The 17,023-nt window shown below is 39.2% G+C and overlaps 1 protein-coding gene across 2 annotated transcripts in view; it reads left to right on the top strand.

Annotated features, from left to right (window-relative positions):
- Positions 1-17,023, top strand: part of PXDN (peroxidasin) — a 147,733-nt gene that overhangs the window by 97,355 nt on the left and 33,355 nt on the right. For both annotated transcript variants that reach the window (XM_054023165.1, XM_054023164.1), the window contains 4 exons: positions 470-578; positions 1,189-1,346; positions 4,468-5,971; positions 6,683-6,817. In XM_054023165.1, the coding sequence (XP_053879140.1) occupies positions 470-578; positions 1,189-1,346; positions 4,468-5,971; positions 6,683-6,817 (1,906 nt within the window). The remainder of the gene's footprint in view (positions 1-469; positions 579-1,188; positions 1,347-4,467; positions 5,972-6,682; positions 6,818-17,023) is intronic.

The raw sequence follows: 17,023 nt of genomic DNA, 5'->3' as shown, positions 1-17,023 counted from the left end.
CAATGGGAATGTTTCCATAGACTTTAGTGGATGCTGGATAGACTTTTGGTTGCAAACCCTTTTAAGGTGCTTATATGCTGCACCACAAGCAGAAGCTGAGCTAGAATATTGACTTCACTTTTTTTGCTTTGGTCATGTTTGTATAACAATTGTAAGACTATTTAACAGCTACTTAAATAGTTTTGTTTTTCACACACAGTTTTATTTTTACGGTAGCTTCATTTTAACTGAACATTTATTTGTAACTGGCGTTTAAAACAAAACAAAACTTAATTCTGCAGGGATGTAAATGTGTTTCAATAGAGTTCCCAAATGATTAGTAATTTTAAATTTGGAGGAAGTAAAACTTAAGGAAATGTGGTTTTCTTTATAAAACTGAAATGATGTAGTGTCTAGACATTGCTTTATATGAGTAACTTTTTTGCATGCAGTAATTTTTGCAGTAATATGCAACTTCATGTTTTTCTAGTTCCTAATGTCAGTCGAAATGGAGATCCATTTGTAGCAACATCAATTGTTGAAGCAATTGCAACGGTTGACAGAGCTATAAATTCAACACGTACACATTTGTTTGACAGGTATCATACTTTGGGGGCTTTTTATGAGGAAGTGAAAATTAATTTTGGGTATGCTGAAAGAAATGCTACAATCAGTAAACCTATGTGACTATGCTGAAAGAAATGCTACAATCAGTAAACCTATGTGACTACAGTACTAGTATACATCTGAAAGATGAGACAATATAATGATTTTAAACTTTAACATCTGGTTAGTTTCTGGAATTCTAGCAATTTAGCAAGAAAGCCATATTTTTAAATGAAAACTGCACTAGGTGCCCCAACAAACAAATTTAGCTAATAGGTTTTGAATAGTTATTTCAGTTATTTTGGGGGAACGAACATGTTTAAAAAGCTGGGTTTTATTCAAAAGCCTACTGGTATTTTAATGTTGGATCTAATGCATTTTAATACAAATTTAATCTATTTGCATGTTTAAATATGTTTTTCAGTCATCTTGTATTAAATGTGGATATTTATTTTTATTTATTTTTGCCTTCCATTTTGGGATGAGTAACAAAGGTATAGTCAATCACGTCTAGTAATATCTTAAGTTGCAGAAACTTTTTTAACCATTTGTAGTCTTATAGTACTTGTGTATACACTTACTATTTTTTCTATTATCTGTTAGTCGTCCTCGTTCTCCAAATGATTTGCTAGCCTTATTTCGATACCCAAGAGATCCTTACACTGTTGAGCAAGCAAGAGCTGGAGAAATATTTGAAAGAACATTACAGCTAATTCAAGATCATGTACAAGATGGTTTAATGGTTGATCTAAATGGAACAAGTCAGTACCTTTTTCTTTACTTTCTGTGTTTTGTAGTGTCTAAGCCATTTCAATTCATTATGCTTCAAGGAGTATTAATTTTAAAAGCTCTGTGCCCCATTGTGCAGCTATTACTCTTGTTGAAGTCATTACGGCTTCTTGAGTGTGCAAGAGCTCACCAACATGAATAAAGATTGCTCACCTGGGTCATTGATTCACACATTGCTATATTTTGATGTAGCTTGTTTGTCTGACATGAGCTGGTACGTTATTTTAATTCTTCACTATTTGACATACTAAGGAAAAAAATGATGCAGTCAAATTTTTCCCTCAGTTAAAACTAACGCACCTCAAGTACATGGGGTTGGAGGGTGTTAACAAAGGGGTGAATTTGGCTAATAGTTTCTTAGCAAGATTTAGAATTTTTCAGTATGTACTGTTAAGACAGTATTTGTATTGGTTATTGCATCAAAAGAAAACATGGGAATCCCTGTTTGTCTTATCACAGAGAGGATATAGTATAACAGCAAAGATTTGTGCACTGTTTATGATCACTTTACAGAACAATGTTTCTACGTTTTCTGTACCAGTTTTCCTGAAGTAATTGTTACTTGTTCTTAAAGCAGAGTACAGTATCAAACTAAGCTACAACAGTTTCCTGGTAGTCTGTTCTCAAATTTAATTTGCTATTAAGAAATATGTTTGTTGTTGTTTTTTATAAATAGTAAGAAAAAAGTAATTCAGAATTATAACGTCCAGCCTAAAAATTTAGAGCTAAACACACTTGCAAAGAGAACTGTAAGCTAATTGTTCTGCCGTGCCTATACGTTCTTGCTTTTGGCAGTTGATCTACAATGTGTCAATGCGTGAGACTTATGACTAAAGCGTTTGGAAATAATGATGGAGTTTTAGGAGAGATTCTGAGACGTGGCATGTAGCCAAATGTTACAGCTAGACTGGAATCTGAGGAAATATTTTTACTTATAAATGCTACTTTTGATGTTTATAATTGAGAATTTCACTGTAACTTCCTAAAATTTTAACTGTGGCCCTGAATTAGGCCAATATGTACAAGGCCAAAGACTGTAAGCTTTGTAGAATTAGAGCACTATAAGATTTTTAGTAAAAATGGACAGTTACTTATAATGCTAAGCAAACAATTTGCAAGGAATAATTTGTCACACAAATTTGACTTCTTTGAGTACAGAACATCCACAAACAGATCATAATTTCATTGAGTTTGCTGCTAATCATTCAGAATTATTTGACATTTTCTTCAACATTTTTTTACTACAGATTGCAAGTATTTGAATCTTAACATTTGAGAAATTGCAGTTTATTAGGATAATTACAGGTTTTTTTTGTTTGTTCCATAATTGGATGCAAGCATTTGTAGTATAAATACTGGTGCATCCAAATCTAACATTCTTTTTTCATGAATACTCATGTATGAAACACTGAAATTTAATTTTTATCAACTTTAATGCTAGTAAAACCAATCATTCTAATGTTTGCTGAAAGTGAACACAATAGGGTCGTGAGCATGGCCAAAGTGAATTCATTTAAAAATTGAAAGCTAAAATCTCAGACAACATTTTATATCTATTCACAACCAGAGCTGGCTTTTGGTCCCTTCAAAATCCACAACCGTGGCCCCAGGATTTCAGAAAACTAGAAATGTAAAGAGAATATGTTTTCATTTAAACACCCTTCCCCCTAAGTTTCTAACCCTAGTCCTTGCACTTGTTTGGTTTGTGTTTTCAAAGCTAACGAATGTAAGCTGCTACTAAAGTTGAAAAAAACAAGTGGATGGGTCCCACTTTTGCAGCAGAAAAATTGGGGGAACCTAACAATTGCCAATCTATGAACTTTTGACTAAATGAAGCTATTGAATGTCAGCTGTATCCCAAAGAATCATCTTGCTAACACTTCAGAAAAAAATCTTAAACCAGGCTTATATATAGTGGTGTGGTAATGGACAGGAATGTGTTACATTTGGAGTATGGTGGCAAAAATTAATTTTGCAGGCCAGCTTGTCCAAAAACGTGGAAGTTTGATTCTGCTCACATCCTTGTTCCAGAAATTTTGATGGAAACCAGGATTACCACAACATACAAGCATTTATCTCAACTGCACACAAGTAAAAAGCAAAAGGAGAGAGATTCAGAAGACTATAATAAATGAAGATAACTTAGAAAGGGGTGTTATTGAAAGGGAGACTTGATTACAAGGACAGGCCTTGGAGTAGCAGAGCCACATCATCCTCATCTTAAAGTGTTAAAAATCCTCAAAATAGTGTATTATGTTCTGTTCTTTAGTAGCCAGTGATGATTCTGCACCATGGTGTACAGAGGCCAGAATAGTCCTGAAAATATTATTTGTAGGGCAGATAATTGACACCTACTCTTTGAATTTTGCATTCAGATCATATGTAACATTATTCTTGAGTGATTACCATTTAATTGTGCACGCTGTTAGCCTCTATAAACACATTATTTTATTACCGTTAACCTCCTCCCCTCTTCCTGCCTATTGTTTGTTACACTCACTTGTCTTTGATTAGATTGTAAGATTAAGGACCGCAACTACCGATGTGTTTAGTGGTTCCTAGCATAATGGGGCACTTGTATTCTGAGCAGGGTGGAGGGTGTGTATGTCTTTTTTGTATTGCTGTAATATTTATAGAACATATAAAACAATACATAATAGTAATAAATATATTTTGAAGTAATCAAAAGCTTGTATAAAATAACAGAGTTCTGAGAGTAGAAAAGCTTCAGCTGATATTAGTTTTGGGCCACATTTTCAAATGTTCTCAACATCCAGTTACGACCAGATTTTCAGAAGAGCTCATTTCCCATTTAGGCACCTAAATGAAGTGGGCAGATTTTCAAATTATTCTCAATGGCAGATGTTTGGTGTTGAGTACTTTCGAAATCTGCCTATTTCATTTAGGTGTCTAATCTTTTGAAAAGCTTTGTATCATTGTTGTCATGCAAATTCTTTTTCCTTTGAATTTGTCCAAGGGTATGTGGAATTTTTTTAAATCAAAAGATGATAAAATGATGTCTAGGATATTTGTGATTTTGTATCCAAAATCTGATAAGTCTTTAATTTTTCCTTTGCTTCTGTTCTGTTTCAGGCTATCATTATAACGATCTTGTATCTCCACAATACTTGAACCTGATAGCTAATCTGTCAGGCTGCACAGCCCATAGAAGGGTGAATAACTGCTCAGATATGTGCTTTCACCAGAAATACAGGACACATGATGGAACTTGCAATAACCTGCAGCATCCAATGTGGGGTGCCTCTCTGACAGCCTTTGAACGTTTGTTAAAGTCAGTCTATGAAAATGGATTTAACTTGCCTAGGGGCATTGGACCTAATAGACACTATAATGGATACACACTCCCCATGCCTCGCTTGGTTTCAACATCTCTAATAGGAACTGAAACAATAACCCCTGATGATCAGTTTACTCACTTTCTAATGCAATGGGGTCAATTCCTTGATCATGACCTAGACTCCACAGTTGCGGCTCTGAGTGAAGCCAGATTTTCTGATGGTCAGCACTGCAGTTCAGTTTGTACAAATGATCCTCCATGTTTCTCAATCATGGTACCACCAAATGACCCCCGAGTTAGAAATGGTGCACGGTGCATGTTTTTTGTACGCTCCAGTCCTGTTTGTGGAAGTGGCATGACATCTCTTCTAATGAATTCTGTTTACCCACGAGAACAGATTAACCAGCTGACTTCATATATTGATGCATCCAATGTATACGGCAGTTCAGACCATGAGTCACAAGAAATCAGAGACTTGGCAAGTCAAAGGGGTCTTCTGAGACAGGGCATTGTACAGAGATCCGGCAAGCCTCTTCTTCCATTTGCTACTGGTCCACCAACAGAATGCATGAGAGATGAAAACGAGAGCCCAATTCCTTGCTTCTTAGCTGGGGATCATCGTGCTAATGAGCAACTGGGTCTCACCAGTATGCACACATTGTGGTTTAGAGAACACAACAGAATTGCTACAGAGTTACTGCAACTCAACCCACACTGGGATGGGGACACAATATATCATGAAACACGCAAAATTGTTGGTGCAGAAATGCAACATATAACATACAACCATTGGCTACCTAAGATCTTTGGAGAGGTAGGCATGAAGATGCTTGGTGAATATAAAGGTTATGATCCCAATGTTAATTCTGGCATAACTAATGAGTTTGCAACTGCCGCTTTTAGGTTTGGTCACACACTTATCAATCCCTTACTGTATCGGCTGGATGAAAACTTTGAGCCTATTCTACAAGGCCATATACCTCTTCATAAGGCATTCTTCTCTCCCTTTCGGATTGTAAATGAAGGAGGCATTGATCCACTGTTAAGGGGATTGTTTGGGGTTGCTGGTAAGATGCGAGTACCATCACAGTTACTCAATACAGAATTAACAGAGAGACTATTCTCCATGGCACGTACCGTGGCTTTAGATCTGGCAGCTATGAATATTCAGAGAGGCAGAGATCATGGAATTCCTCCCTACCATGATTTTAGAGTTTACTGTAATCTTTCTTCAGCTCATACTTTTGAAGATCTGAAAAACGAAATTAGGAATCATGAAATCAGAGAGAAACTTAGCAGGTGAGCTTGAGGTGAAAGTTAACTGTTAAAAATTCAAATGTACTTTTATATCTAAATGTGCATGTGAAAATAATAATTATTTAAATGTCTAACCTAGAAGTAAGTATTTGTTAGGAAAGGTATAAAGGGAATATCCCACAAAACTTCCTGCCAACATCAGGAGATATGTATGGAAGGCTCAGGGTTCCCGAGTACCTGCATAAGCTACAGAATGTCTTTCCCCCAGTGAGACTTACACAGATCTGATTCCTCCACTCCTTGAGTTGTAGAAAATCCATGAAGCTGAGCCCATTCAGAGACCATGTGTTCATGTATACACCCATAGGAGATGTTTTTTTATGAGTAATATTTAAAAACTAAATACATTTAGGACTGAAATCTCATGATAGTATTTATATCTTCAGTTTTCATAGAATCATAGAATATCAGGGTTGGAAGGGACCTCAGGAGGTCATCTAGTCCAACTCCCTGCTCAAAGCAGGACCAATTCCCAACTAAATCATCCCAGCCAGGGCTTTGTCAAGCCTCACCTTTAAAACCTCTTTGAATTAAGTGTAGCACAATGCAGGAAGAAAATGCTAAAGTGATTTCATACTGCAGTCATTTTTGCTGTGAATGGTTTAGATCCATTGTCCTTAGTTTTGTCATAATACTGAATGCTTTTATATATGTATAATTTTAACATAACTATTTGTGTTTCTCTTGTTATAGGCTCTATGGGTCACCTCTGAACATAGATTTATTTCCTGCTCTTATGGTAGAAGATTTAGTTCCTGGTAGCCGATTGGGGCCAACTTTGATGTGTCTATTGAGTACACAGTTTAAACGTCTTCGAGATGGAGACAGGTACAGCCAAAATGCCCATGGAAAACTTAAGTGAATTTAGAATAGATTTTTTTTTAATTGTTTAGTGACTTTTTTCAAATCCAAACTCTGTTTTCTTTTTCTTTTATGATCTGAATATAGAAATGAAAGTGATAAAAAGCTGATTTTATAGTTTGTCAAAGCAGCTGAAATAACAGCTATGCTTATTTATTCTTAAGACCTGTTATCTTTTATGGTGAAAATACCATATAAAGCGCCAACAGGCAATACAGTGTAGCTGACTGAGCAGGGGACTGGGACCCAGGAACTCCTAACTTTCCTATTTCTGACATTGTTTGACTGGCCTTGTGCAAATTACTCAGGCTACTTCACTGTAAATTGAAGAAAAACTTTCTTCAGTGATTGTCCACGTGTATTCCACTTCCGATGCACATGCATCCATATGTGTGAGATTGGATTCTGTTGGCCAGCAATGTCCACTGGAGCCTTTCCTGCACTTTTACTGCCTGTGGCTGCAAGATGGAAACCCTGTAATGTCCACTTCTCTGCATACTGTGTAACTTTACTAGTTGTGTGTAGTTAGCTAGTAATACTAGCATAGTTATTGCAGTGATTTTTGTTTTTGTTTTTTACACCTATTAGCTATATGTAAAAACAACAACAACAAAACCCTCTTCTTAGTGTTTGGGACTTCCCACATCCTAATGGGGATTAGCTGCTATGGCTGAAATGAAGCCCCTGGGCTTCAAAACTTGCCCTTCCTGTGAAGCAACTATTTCATTTAATGACAGACACTGAATGTGCCTCTTTTTTCTGGGAGAGGATCATTTGTCCAATAGATGCTAGATCTGTTGCTTCTTCTCCAAAAGCATGTAGAAGGCAAGAGAGGCCCATCTTAAACATTTTCTCCGGGAGCACTCAATGCAAGCTTCCTCAGAACGGAAGGAAAAAAAAAGCCAACTGGGCTTCAGCAGGCTTCCTCAGTCAGTGCTCCTGTGACCTGCTGCCCAACTCCGCTCCCAGGCTCCCTCTTCAAAGAAAACTTCATCCACTGAGACCAGCAGAGCAGCCAAATCATATCCTTCACTTAGTTGTCTGAAAGGGGTCAGAAGGAGCATAGTTCCCACAGTAAGTGTAGGCCTTGATTACCCTCCCTGGAACCTAATAAAAGGAGGCATAGATCTCTCACTACTCGGCCAAAGTGTAGTTCACAGCCCAAATTTGGCCCCTCTGACAACCTGGCAAAACCTGGTCCCCGAGCCCATAGGGTGCTGTCTCAGGCAGCAGTCCACATTTTGCTGGCACCAACCTCTCAGTAGTAATATTGATGCACACAGTTGCGCTGACTCTTGCGGCACAGATGCTCCTGGCACTGACTTTCTTGGCACCAAAGTTATTCTTGGTACTGAGTGATCTGGCAAGGAAACCTAGCTCTGCTACCACCACTAGATGTTGATCTCCCTTCCCTGTGAAACTTGTGGTTCCTTGAGAAGGATATCTGGCATTGACTCACGTTGTACCCCAGTAAGAACAGGAAAGTGAGGAAGAACACTTGCAAATAGAGAAGCACTTGATCTCAGCAGTGATCGCCTCTTCCTCACCAGATGAAGCAGTTGTGCACTGCACATCCATTCAGTTTGACTATTTAAAAAAAATTCAGGAACTTCTGCATTACATGGTAGACACATAAATTTAAGAATTTAGGGAGGAACCCAAGTCTTTGTAGCTGAGGGACAACTAGTAACTCCTATATCGCTGCAGGTAGCATTAAATGCATTGGACATGGCAGCACAATCCATGACAAACTCCACTGCCATGCACAGGGCTTCTTGGTTACAGTCTTTGAGAGTACAAAGGAGGTCCAGGCAGCTACTGAGGTCCTCCCATTTGAAGGTTATAACTCAAGAACTGATAAAGCTCTACGCTCTATAAAAGATTAAAGAGCTATTGTCCATTTCTTGGCAGCTACATGCCAGCCCCTAAAACAGAGCAGGCCTGGTCATAAACCACTGTAGATAAAGGTTTCTGTATGTATTATTATAACCCTTGAAGATACTGTCTACATCAGTAGCAAGCATGTTCCAGAGGCATGGAAGAAATCGAACAATACTATTGATGAAGAAAGGCGATCCAAAAGAATTGAGCAACTACCATCTGATCACAGTCCTCTCACAAGATCTTCACCTGCGTCATACTCAGTTGGATTAAGAAGGATCTTGAAATGCACGAAACCAGAGAACAAGCTGGTTTCCACTCAGGTTATTCAACAATTGATCACATCCGCTCAGTGCAAGGAATACAAAGTACCATTGTGTCTTGAATTTGTCGACTACAAAAAGGCATTTGACTTGGTGGAGATTAACTCTGTATTCAACGCGCTCAATGAAATTGGAATCGACCTGAGGTACATTGACGTGCTGGAAGAAATTAACCACAATTGTTCGACAGAGATAACATTATTCCATGTCCCGTGCATTCTTATTATACATAGAGGAGTCAGACCGTCACTGAAGCTGTTTTCAGCAGTACTGGAGTCGCGGTTAAAGAAATTGTACTGGGAAGAAGGAATCAGAATTGACGGAGAACAGTTAATGCAGCTTCTCTTCACTGCCAATTGTGTAATATTGGCAAAGGACACAGGAGAACTGGAGAAATTGCAGCAACTGCAAACACTTTTGCATGATATCAAGTTGGAAGTGTACACTTTGAAGATGAAGTGGATATGGAATGAACATTGTGCAGCAGGAATCATTACTGTAAACGGGAAAGTAATCGAGGACAAATATATTTACCTGGGTCAGCAGGTGAACAGAGACAACTCATTTGAAGGGGAATGCAGTAGGAGGAGAAAGGCGGGGAGGGGAAGTTTCAACAAAATAAAGACATCTCTAACAGATTATGAACTTCCCATGAAGAAAAGAACTGTTTAACTCCACTGTTCTGCCAGCAATTATATATGGAACAGAAAGCTGGTCAATGAGGAAAGCTGAGGAAGAAAAAATTCGCTGTCACCCAGAGAGCAATGAAAAGGCAAATGTGTAAGATATCGGTCCATGATCACATACTGAATCAGGAGATTAGAAGGCGTACAGAGGTGACTGATGTAGTGCAGACAATGTAGGACGCAAAGCAGAGATGGGCAGGTCATGTAATCCGTAGGGAAGACACTAGGTGGACAACCTGCATCAGTGACTGGATCCCTAGAGACCACAAGCAACTGCTGGGCAGACCGAAAACATGTTGGGCCGATCCCATGACAGAACTCTTTGGCCAGAAATGGAAAGAATGTGCTCGCAACAAAACGGAATGGTGTGGCGTCGACTTGCATTCATGGAGAGGCGGACAAGGACAAGCTGGACAAAGATGATTATAATCCACAAAGATCATGTGAGCCACCAAGGAAGGAGCAAAGTTTCCAACACAGAGGCTCTCTTCCTTGGATGCTGCACCTCTAGATCCCCCTCATGGCAGCCAGTTTGGACACCATCATTGAGAGCCATATAGAGCGTTTGGAGAATCTATACCCTTCTTGCCACCCCCATTTCTGGCAAGCACCTTTTTATTTTTAAGAGGTTTGGAATTGATTTAACTCAAACCACTGGGTCTTAGATTAACAGTGTGAGGTATTATTCATTCACTTCCTACCCCTCTTCAAGGACTCCTCTTCCAAAAAACTGTGAAAGTAAGAAGTGAATTCCTTTCCAAATCTCTGAACAGTGGAAGAAGAGCCTCTGGAGTTAAAAGGGGAATGGATTTTGCTCCCATTATTGCATAATCCCTAAAAACAAGGGAGACAAGCATCTAGTATTAGATTTGAGACAACTCAACCAGCTTAATCCGTCTTTTCAAATTCAGTTTGGTAATTCTAGCCTCTATAATCTTATCCTTAGATCCTCAAAAATGCTTCACAGCTCTCAGTTTAGAAGACACATACTTTCACATATCAATTCACCTGGCACACAGAAAATAACTAAGATTCTAAGTGGGAACTTCCCACTACCAGTACAAAGTCCTTCCCTTTGGTCTTTCAACAAAACCAAGAGTATTCAGCAAGTGATTGACAAGCTCATCTTACGAGGCAAGGTATGCCAGTACTCGATGACTGGCTCTTTCGAGGAAGATCACCGTGGCAGGTGAACAATTCTATTCACTTAGTCCTACATCTTTTCACCACACCAGATCTCAGAATCTAAAAAGGAAAGTCAATCACTGTTGCAAACCCAGAGACTAGAGTTCATAAGGATAGTGATAGATTCCCCATCAGCAAGAGCTAATCTGCCACAGGACAGATTCAAGACCAAGGTAGACCTCATCAACCAGCTGCAAGCTCACCCAAAGACATGAGCGAGAGCATGTCTCTCACTTACGCCACATAGCATGCCAGATTTCACCTCTGTTTCATAGAAATGTGGTTGAAAATAGTGTATCTGCCCAACATACATCATATGGACATGAGGACACAGGTGCCCTGAGAAGCCTTCTCATTATTAATTTGGTGGAAGACTCCCATGTGTGCAAAGGAGTACTGATTTCTCCAGCTGTGCCTACCTATCAAAATATTGGTGACTTCCACACTCGGATGGGGAACCCACCTAGACCACCCACAGGTCTGTGACCCAAGTTGCCTACGGTAGCCCACACTGAAAATGCCAAGGTCAGGGCAGACTGCAGAAAGGAGAGCAGATTCTCCCAAACCTGGTGCTTAACACTGTAGTTAGATTCACTGGCCAGTCATGAACTGTGCTCCTGGTCCCCCACACAAGTTATCAAGGAGCTGGAAAAAAAAAGAAAAAAGAAACTGCACAGCCCTTTTTATTGCATTCCATTCTCTGGCTCACAATCAGCAAATAGGTCCAGTAAAGTGAGAAGTTATTTAAAACTTGAATGCACTATACAAAATGTTCTTCTGATCCCCAAAGGGCCAGCCACAGTACCAGATCAATATTAGTTTGGATCTTACCCAAAATATCATGCTGCCAGCCAATCCCTAGTATCTAAAACTAAAGGTTTTATTATATATGAAAAGAAAAGAAAGAGAAGAGAGATGTTAAATGGCCAAAGCAATCAGATACATACACATGACTTCAGAGTCCATATATCATGTTCTTAGCAGCACTGGTGAGTTTGCTGGCTTGTAAAGTCCCTCTGGAACATCTCCAAAGCTTGGGTGAATATATTAGTCCTTTTCAGTTTATAGAGAAGTTACTCCAGAGGTGAGAAGCAGGATTGAAGACAAAATGGAGAAGATGTAGCTGCCTTTTTATATCCTTTGTCATGTGGCTTGGTTTGTACATCCTTTATCCCAAACAGATGCTCACAGCACATGGGCATGGAAAAGCTCTTGGAGCCAACTGTCCACAGGCATGTCCCTACATGTCCTGCTGACTCATAGGCATAGCCCCTGGCTTCTCTGTTGGTTCATTGTACAGTTGATTGCCCTTGATGGGCCATTAAGCAGGCTGGATAGTGCTGATGCCAATCTGTATGGAGACGTCACTCAGAAAGACAACACAAGTTTGAGATACAGATATTTATAACTCATGAAACAAAGATGATACGTACATATAAACAAGATTATCATACTTAGCAAATCATAACTTTTGTACTGATACCTTCCATGGCATACTTGTAATATTCATTTCTATTTTGTAATATTGGTATCAATAATATTATAAATGGTCACCCATATTCCATACAGCATTACAAGGCACCAGGCCTCTGGACTGCCATAAATGTTCTGGAACTCGGAGCTATTTGTCGAGCAGGCAAAGCGTTTCTTCTTATGCTATGGACTAACAGTTGAGGAAATGACAGACAACACAACAGCAATGTTTTATGTCAACAAACAAAGGAATACAATTATCCCTCCTTTGCTAAGCAAGTTCATCTCTGGAATTGGTGCATTCTTCAACAGATTGTACCAGTAATTCTGCTTCTGCCAGACTTTCAGAATGTCCTGCTGGACCAGCCTTCTCATCTGCAAATTGCCCGCTAAGGATTTGAGCCTGCAAACCATCTTCTGCAGGTGAGGATAATGAGCAGTGTTGCTTCAGATGAGAACAAGAAATGCCAAACATTCTGTTCCAGGGTGGGAGATTTGGGGAAAGGCTGAATACAGTCGTCTTGTCAGATGCTTTCCTTATCTCATGAACTCTGAGAATAAAGTGTACCTATCCACTGATTATGTAGGTGAGGCAATATCTTTTATTGGACCAACTTCTGTTGGTGAGAGAGACAAGCTTTCAACCTTACAAAGAGCAGTGACACTTGGGGTTATTTTCCCAGACTAAAGCAGAGGTCTTTGTAAGCTCAAAAGCTTGTTTCACCAATGGAAGTTGGGCCAATAAAAGATATTACCTTACCCACCTTATCTCTGTCTGTCAGTGAAAGAAGCTGTTTAGCTGAAATCCAGAATATTTTTGTGCATAGCAGGAAGGATTCTACTAGATTGACCTATGCACCTAAATGGAAGAGGTTCTTTATTTAGACAACTATTTAGAGACTATGCCACTTGTCTCCCTTAGAAGTCGCAATTCCTACTATTCTGATCTATCTGATATGGCTAAAGCATTCAGGGCTATCCATCAGCTCCATAAGGGTACATCAAGCAGCAATATTGTCCTCCCATTTAAGGGGAAAACATATTTTCTCACCCTATAGTTGCTATATTCCTTAGGGGCCTTATTTCATGTGTTTCCCACTTTCTATGAGCCCCCTTCCTTTTGGGACCTCAATATAGTGTTAGGTGGGTTAATGGGGACCCCCTTTTGAGCCATTAGCAACTTGCTTTCCATATAATCTTTCTGTGAAAATGACCTTTTTAGTGACTATAACATCAGCCTGAAAGGTAAAGGAGATGCAGGGCCTCACGGCTGGTCCACTTTACACTGCGTTCCATACAGACTAAGTGATCCTTAGGTTTCGTCATAAATGTTTTTCAAGCTTGTCTTAGATTTTCATTTCAATTAGACTGTTCACCTGCCATTTTTCTTTCCTTAGCCCCACTTCAGCCAGGGGGAGGCAAATTGCACATCCTTGATGTGGTTAGGACTCTTTCATAATACCGTGAAAGAACAAGAACCTTCAGGGGTTCCCCCAGGCTATTTGTAACATTTGCAGATTGGGTGAAAGGTCAGGCAGTATCCACCCAAAGACTGTCTAAATCAGTATTTAATTGTATTAGGGCATGTCTACATATAAACCATTACAGCAGTACCTCTGCAGCTTCGCCACTGTAGTGTTTCAGTGAAGACACTATGTCGACGAAGGTAATCCACCTCCCCAGGAGGCAGTAGTTAGGTCGAAAGGAGAATTTTCCTGTTGACCTAGTGCTGTCTACACGGGGGGTTAGTTCGGTTTAACGGCGTTGCTCGGTGAGGAGGGGGGGGTTCACACGCCTGACCGACACAGTTATGGCGACTTAATTTCCTAGTGTAGACCAGACGTAATGTAGACATAGTGTCATGGCCTTAGATAAATCTATGAGTTTTATTTAGATTATAGCCTACTCCACCAGGGCTCAGGATCTTTTCTGTCTTCTGTGGGAAGCATGCCAATTTCAGAAATTTGCAGTGCAGCTACAATGGGGATGAGTCCACACTTTCAGCCAGCTATTCTTTAGTTGAGGCCTCAAGATTTGATGTCCTCTTTGACAGGGCTGTCCTTGAGTTAAATGGGGCTTCTAGCGACCTTCTCCTAATTATGAGGTCACTTCTCACTAGTCACCAGAAGTGGAATACATGTGGACAATCACTTGAGGAAGAAAGAACAGTTACTTACCTTCCAGTAACTGTGTTTTTTCAAGATATGTTGTCCACATGAATTCCATGACTTGCTCTCTTTCTCCTCTACTAGGGAGTTCTACACCACTTGGATTTTGAACTGGACAAAGGAACTGAGGGACACTTGGGTCCACTCCATCCTTCATGCCCTTAAGTGAAAATATAAAGGGGATAAATACCTGGCACTCTTTTTGGTATTTGACCGCTCTCCCTTCTCAAATTCTGACGTCTGAAAATCCACACTTCCCTCCTTTTGATGTAACTTGTAGTCTGTTGATGTCTTGCCTGGTTTTGCCTCTCTTGAGGGAAGAAAGTCAGGTTTCTTTTTATTGTAGATACCTGGCAATGATTAGCCCACATTTTAATAGTTACCACTATCTAATTAAGTTTATTTTTTTATAATTAAAAGGTGCCTTAAGAGAGGGAAAATAGAGAGTGAGCATGAATCATGAAATAAAATTTAATTTAAAACAATGCCTCAGGCAGATATTGCTAAAATATCATTAGAGAGGGTGGATCAGAGCTTATCTTACAAAATTGTAGTCTGGTACTTTAAACTCTTAGATCATAAATCAAGTATTTGGATACCCACAGGTGAGTGTTACAGCCCTCTCAGTACACTTTTCAGTATTTTTTTTCCTTTGCATAAAACCTACTTAAAATTTTAGAAATGGAATCCAGAACTGTGTAAATCAGATGTTTGTATGTAGATGAATAGAAGGGAGAAATTCTGGCTCAGAAATAAGGGCATAAATACTTTGGTGCCAAACTTTAGGAAACCTTGTTATACACTTAGCGAGCCCTGGATCATTCTTAATTTTGTGTTGTATTATAGTGTTTGTCACTGGCAAAGATTCCATTTGTGCTAATATACAGTATATTGACTGTCTCTGGTTCTACTTCATGATCCTTACCTGCTACTGCCAATGACAAGCATGATAAGCAATCTTCACATGCATGTTGTTAATATTAACAATAAGGCGGAAGGAAAACAAGCCAGAATAGAGAAAGAACAGGCTAAAGAATATTTAGATAAGTTAGATGCATTCAAATCAGCAGGGCCTGACAAAATTAATCGTAGGATATTTAAGGAACAAAGAGAAGAAATCTTGGAATCATTAGCAATCATTTTCAAGAACTCATGGAGGATGGGTGAGGTCCCAGAGTGTTGGAGAACAGCAATCATAGTACATATCTTTAAAAAGGGGAACAGAGAGGACACTGGGAATTGATCAGTCAGCATAATTTCAATACCCGGAAAGATCCAGAAACAAATTATTAAACAATCAATTTGTAAGCACTTGGAGGATAATAGTTCAAAATAGTGCAAAAACAAATCCTGACGGTGCGACCTAATTTCCTTCTTTGACAGGGTTACTGGCCTACTGGCTAGAGGGGGGAGCAATAGATGTGATTTATCTTGATTTTATTAAAGCTTTTGACACTGTCTCACGTGACAGTCTCACAATCAAATTAGGGAAATGTGGTCTAAATGAAATTGCTATGAGGAGGGTGCACAACTGGTTGAAAACAGATACTCGGACAGTAATCATTGGTTCTCTGTCAAACTGGGAGGACATCTCTAATGGAGTCCCTCAGAGGTCAGTCCTGGGTCTAGTGCTATTCAGTATTTTCATTAATAACTTGTATAAGCACAGTCTCCACTCCATTATCCAATTTGTGGCTGTCGCCAATCTGGGAGGAGTTGCAAGCACTTTGGAGGACAGGATTAGATTTCAAAATGACCTTGATAAATTGGAGAATTGGTCTGAAATCAACAAGATAAAATTTAGTAAAGACAAGTTCAAAGTATTGCATATAGGAAAGAAAAATCAGAGGCATTGCTATAAAATGGGGAATAGTTGGCTTTGTAGTAGTACTGCAGAAAAGGATCTGGGGGGGTTATAGTGGATCACAAATTGAATGAGCCAACAATGTGATACAGTTGCAAAAAAGACAAATATTCTGGGATGTATTAGTGACTGTGTTATATCTAAGGCATGGGAGGTAATTACTCTGCTATACTAGGTTCTGGTGAGGCCTTAGCTGGAGAACTGTGTCCAGTTGTGGAAGGTACACCTTAAGAAAGATGTGGATACATTGGAGAGTCCAGAGGAGAGCAACAAAAGTGATCATAGGTTGAGAAAACCTGACCTATGAGGAAAGGTTAAAAAAAAAACGGGTATATTTAGTCTTGAGAAAAGAAAATGTGGGGGACCTGGTATATGTTAAGGACTGTTATAAAGAGTACAGTGATCAATTGTTCTCCATGTCCACTGAAGGTAGGACACGAAGTTAAGGGCTGAAGCTGCAGCAAACATTATTTAGGTTAGATATTAGGAAAAAACTTTCTAACTATAAAAATAGTTATGTAATGGAATAAGTTACCAAGGGAGGCTGTGGAATCCCCATTTGTGACATTGGAAGTTTTAAGAACAGGTTAAAC

The sequence above is a fragment of the Malaclemys terrapin genome, chromosome 3, assembly GCF_027887155.1.
Source record: "Malaclemys terrapin pileata isolate rMalTer1 chromosome 3, rMalTer1.hap1, whole genome shotgun sequence".
NCBI lineage: Eukaryota > Metazoa > Chordata > Testudines > Emydidae > Malaclemys > Malaclemys terrapin.
The sequence above is the reverse complement of the archived record's forward strand: the minus strand, read 5'-3'. Positions and strand labels throughout refer to the sequence as shown.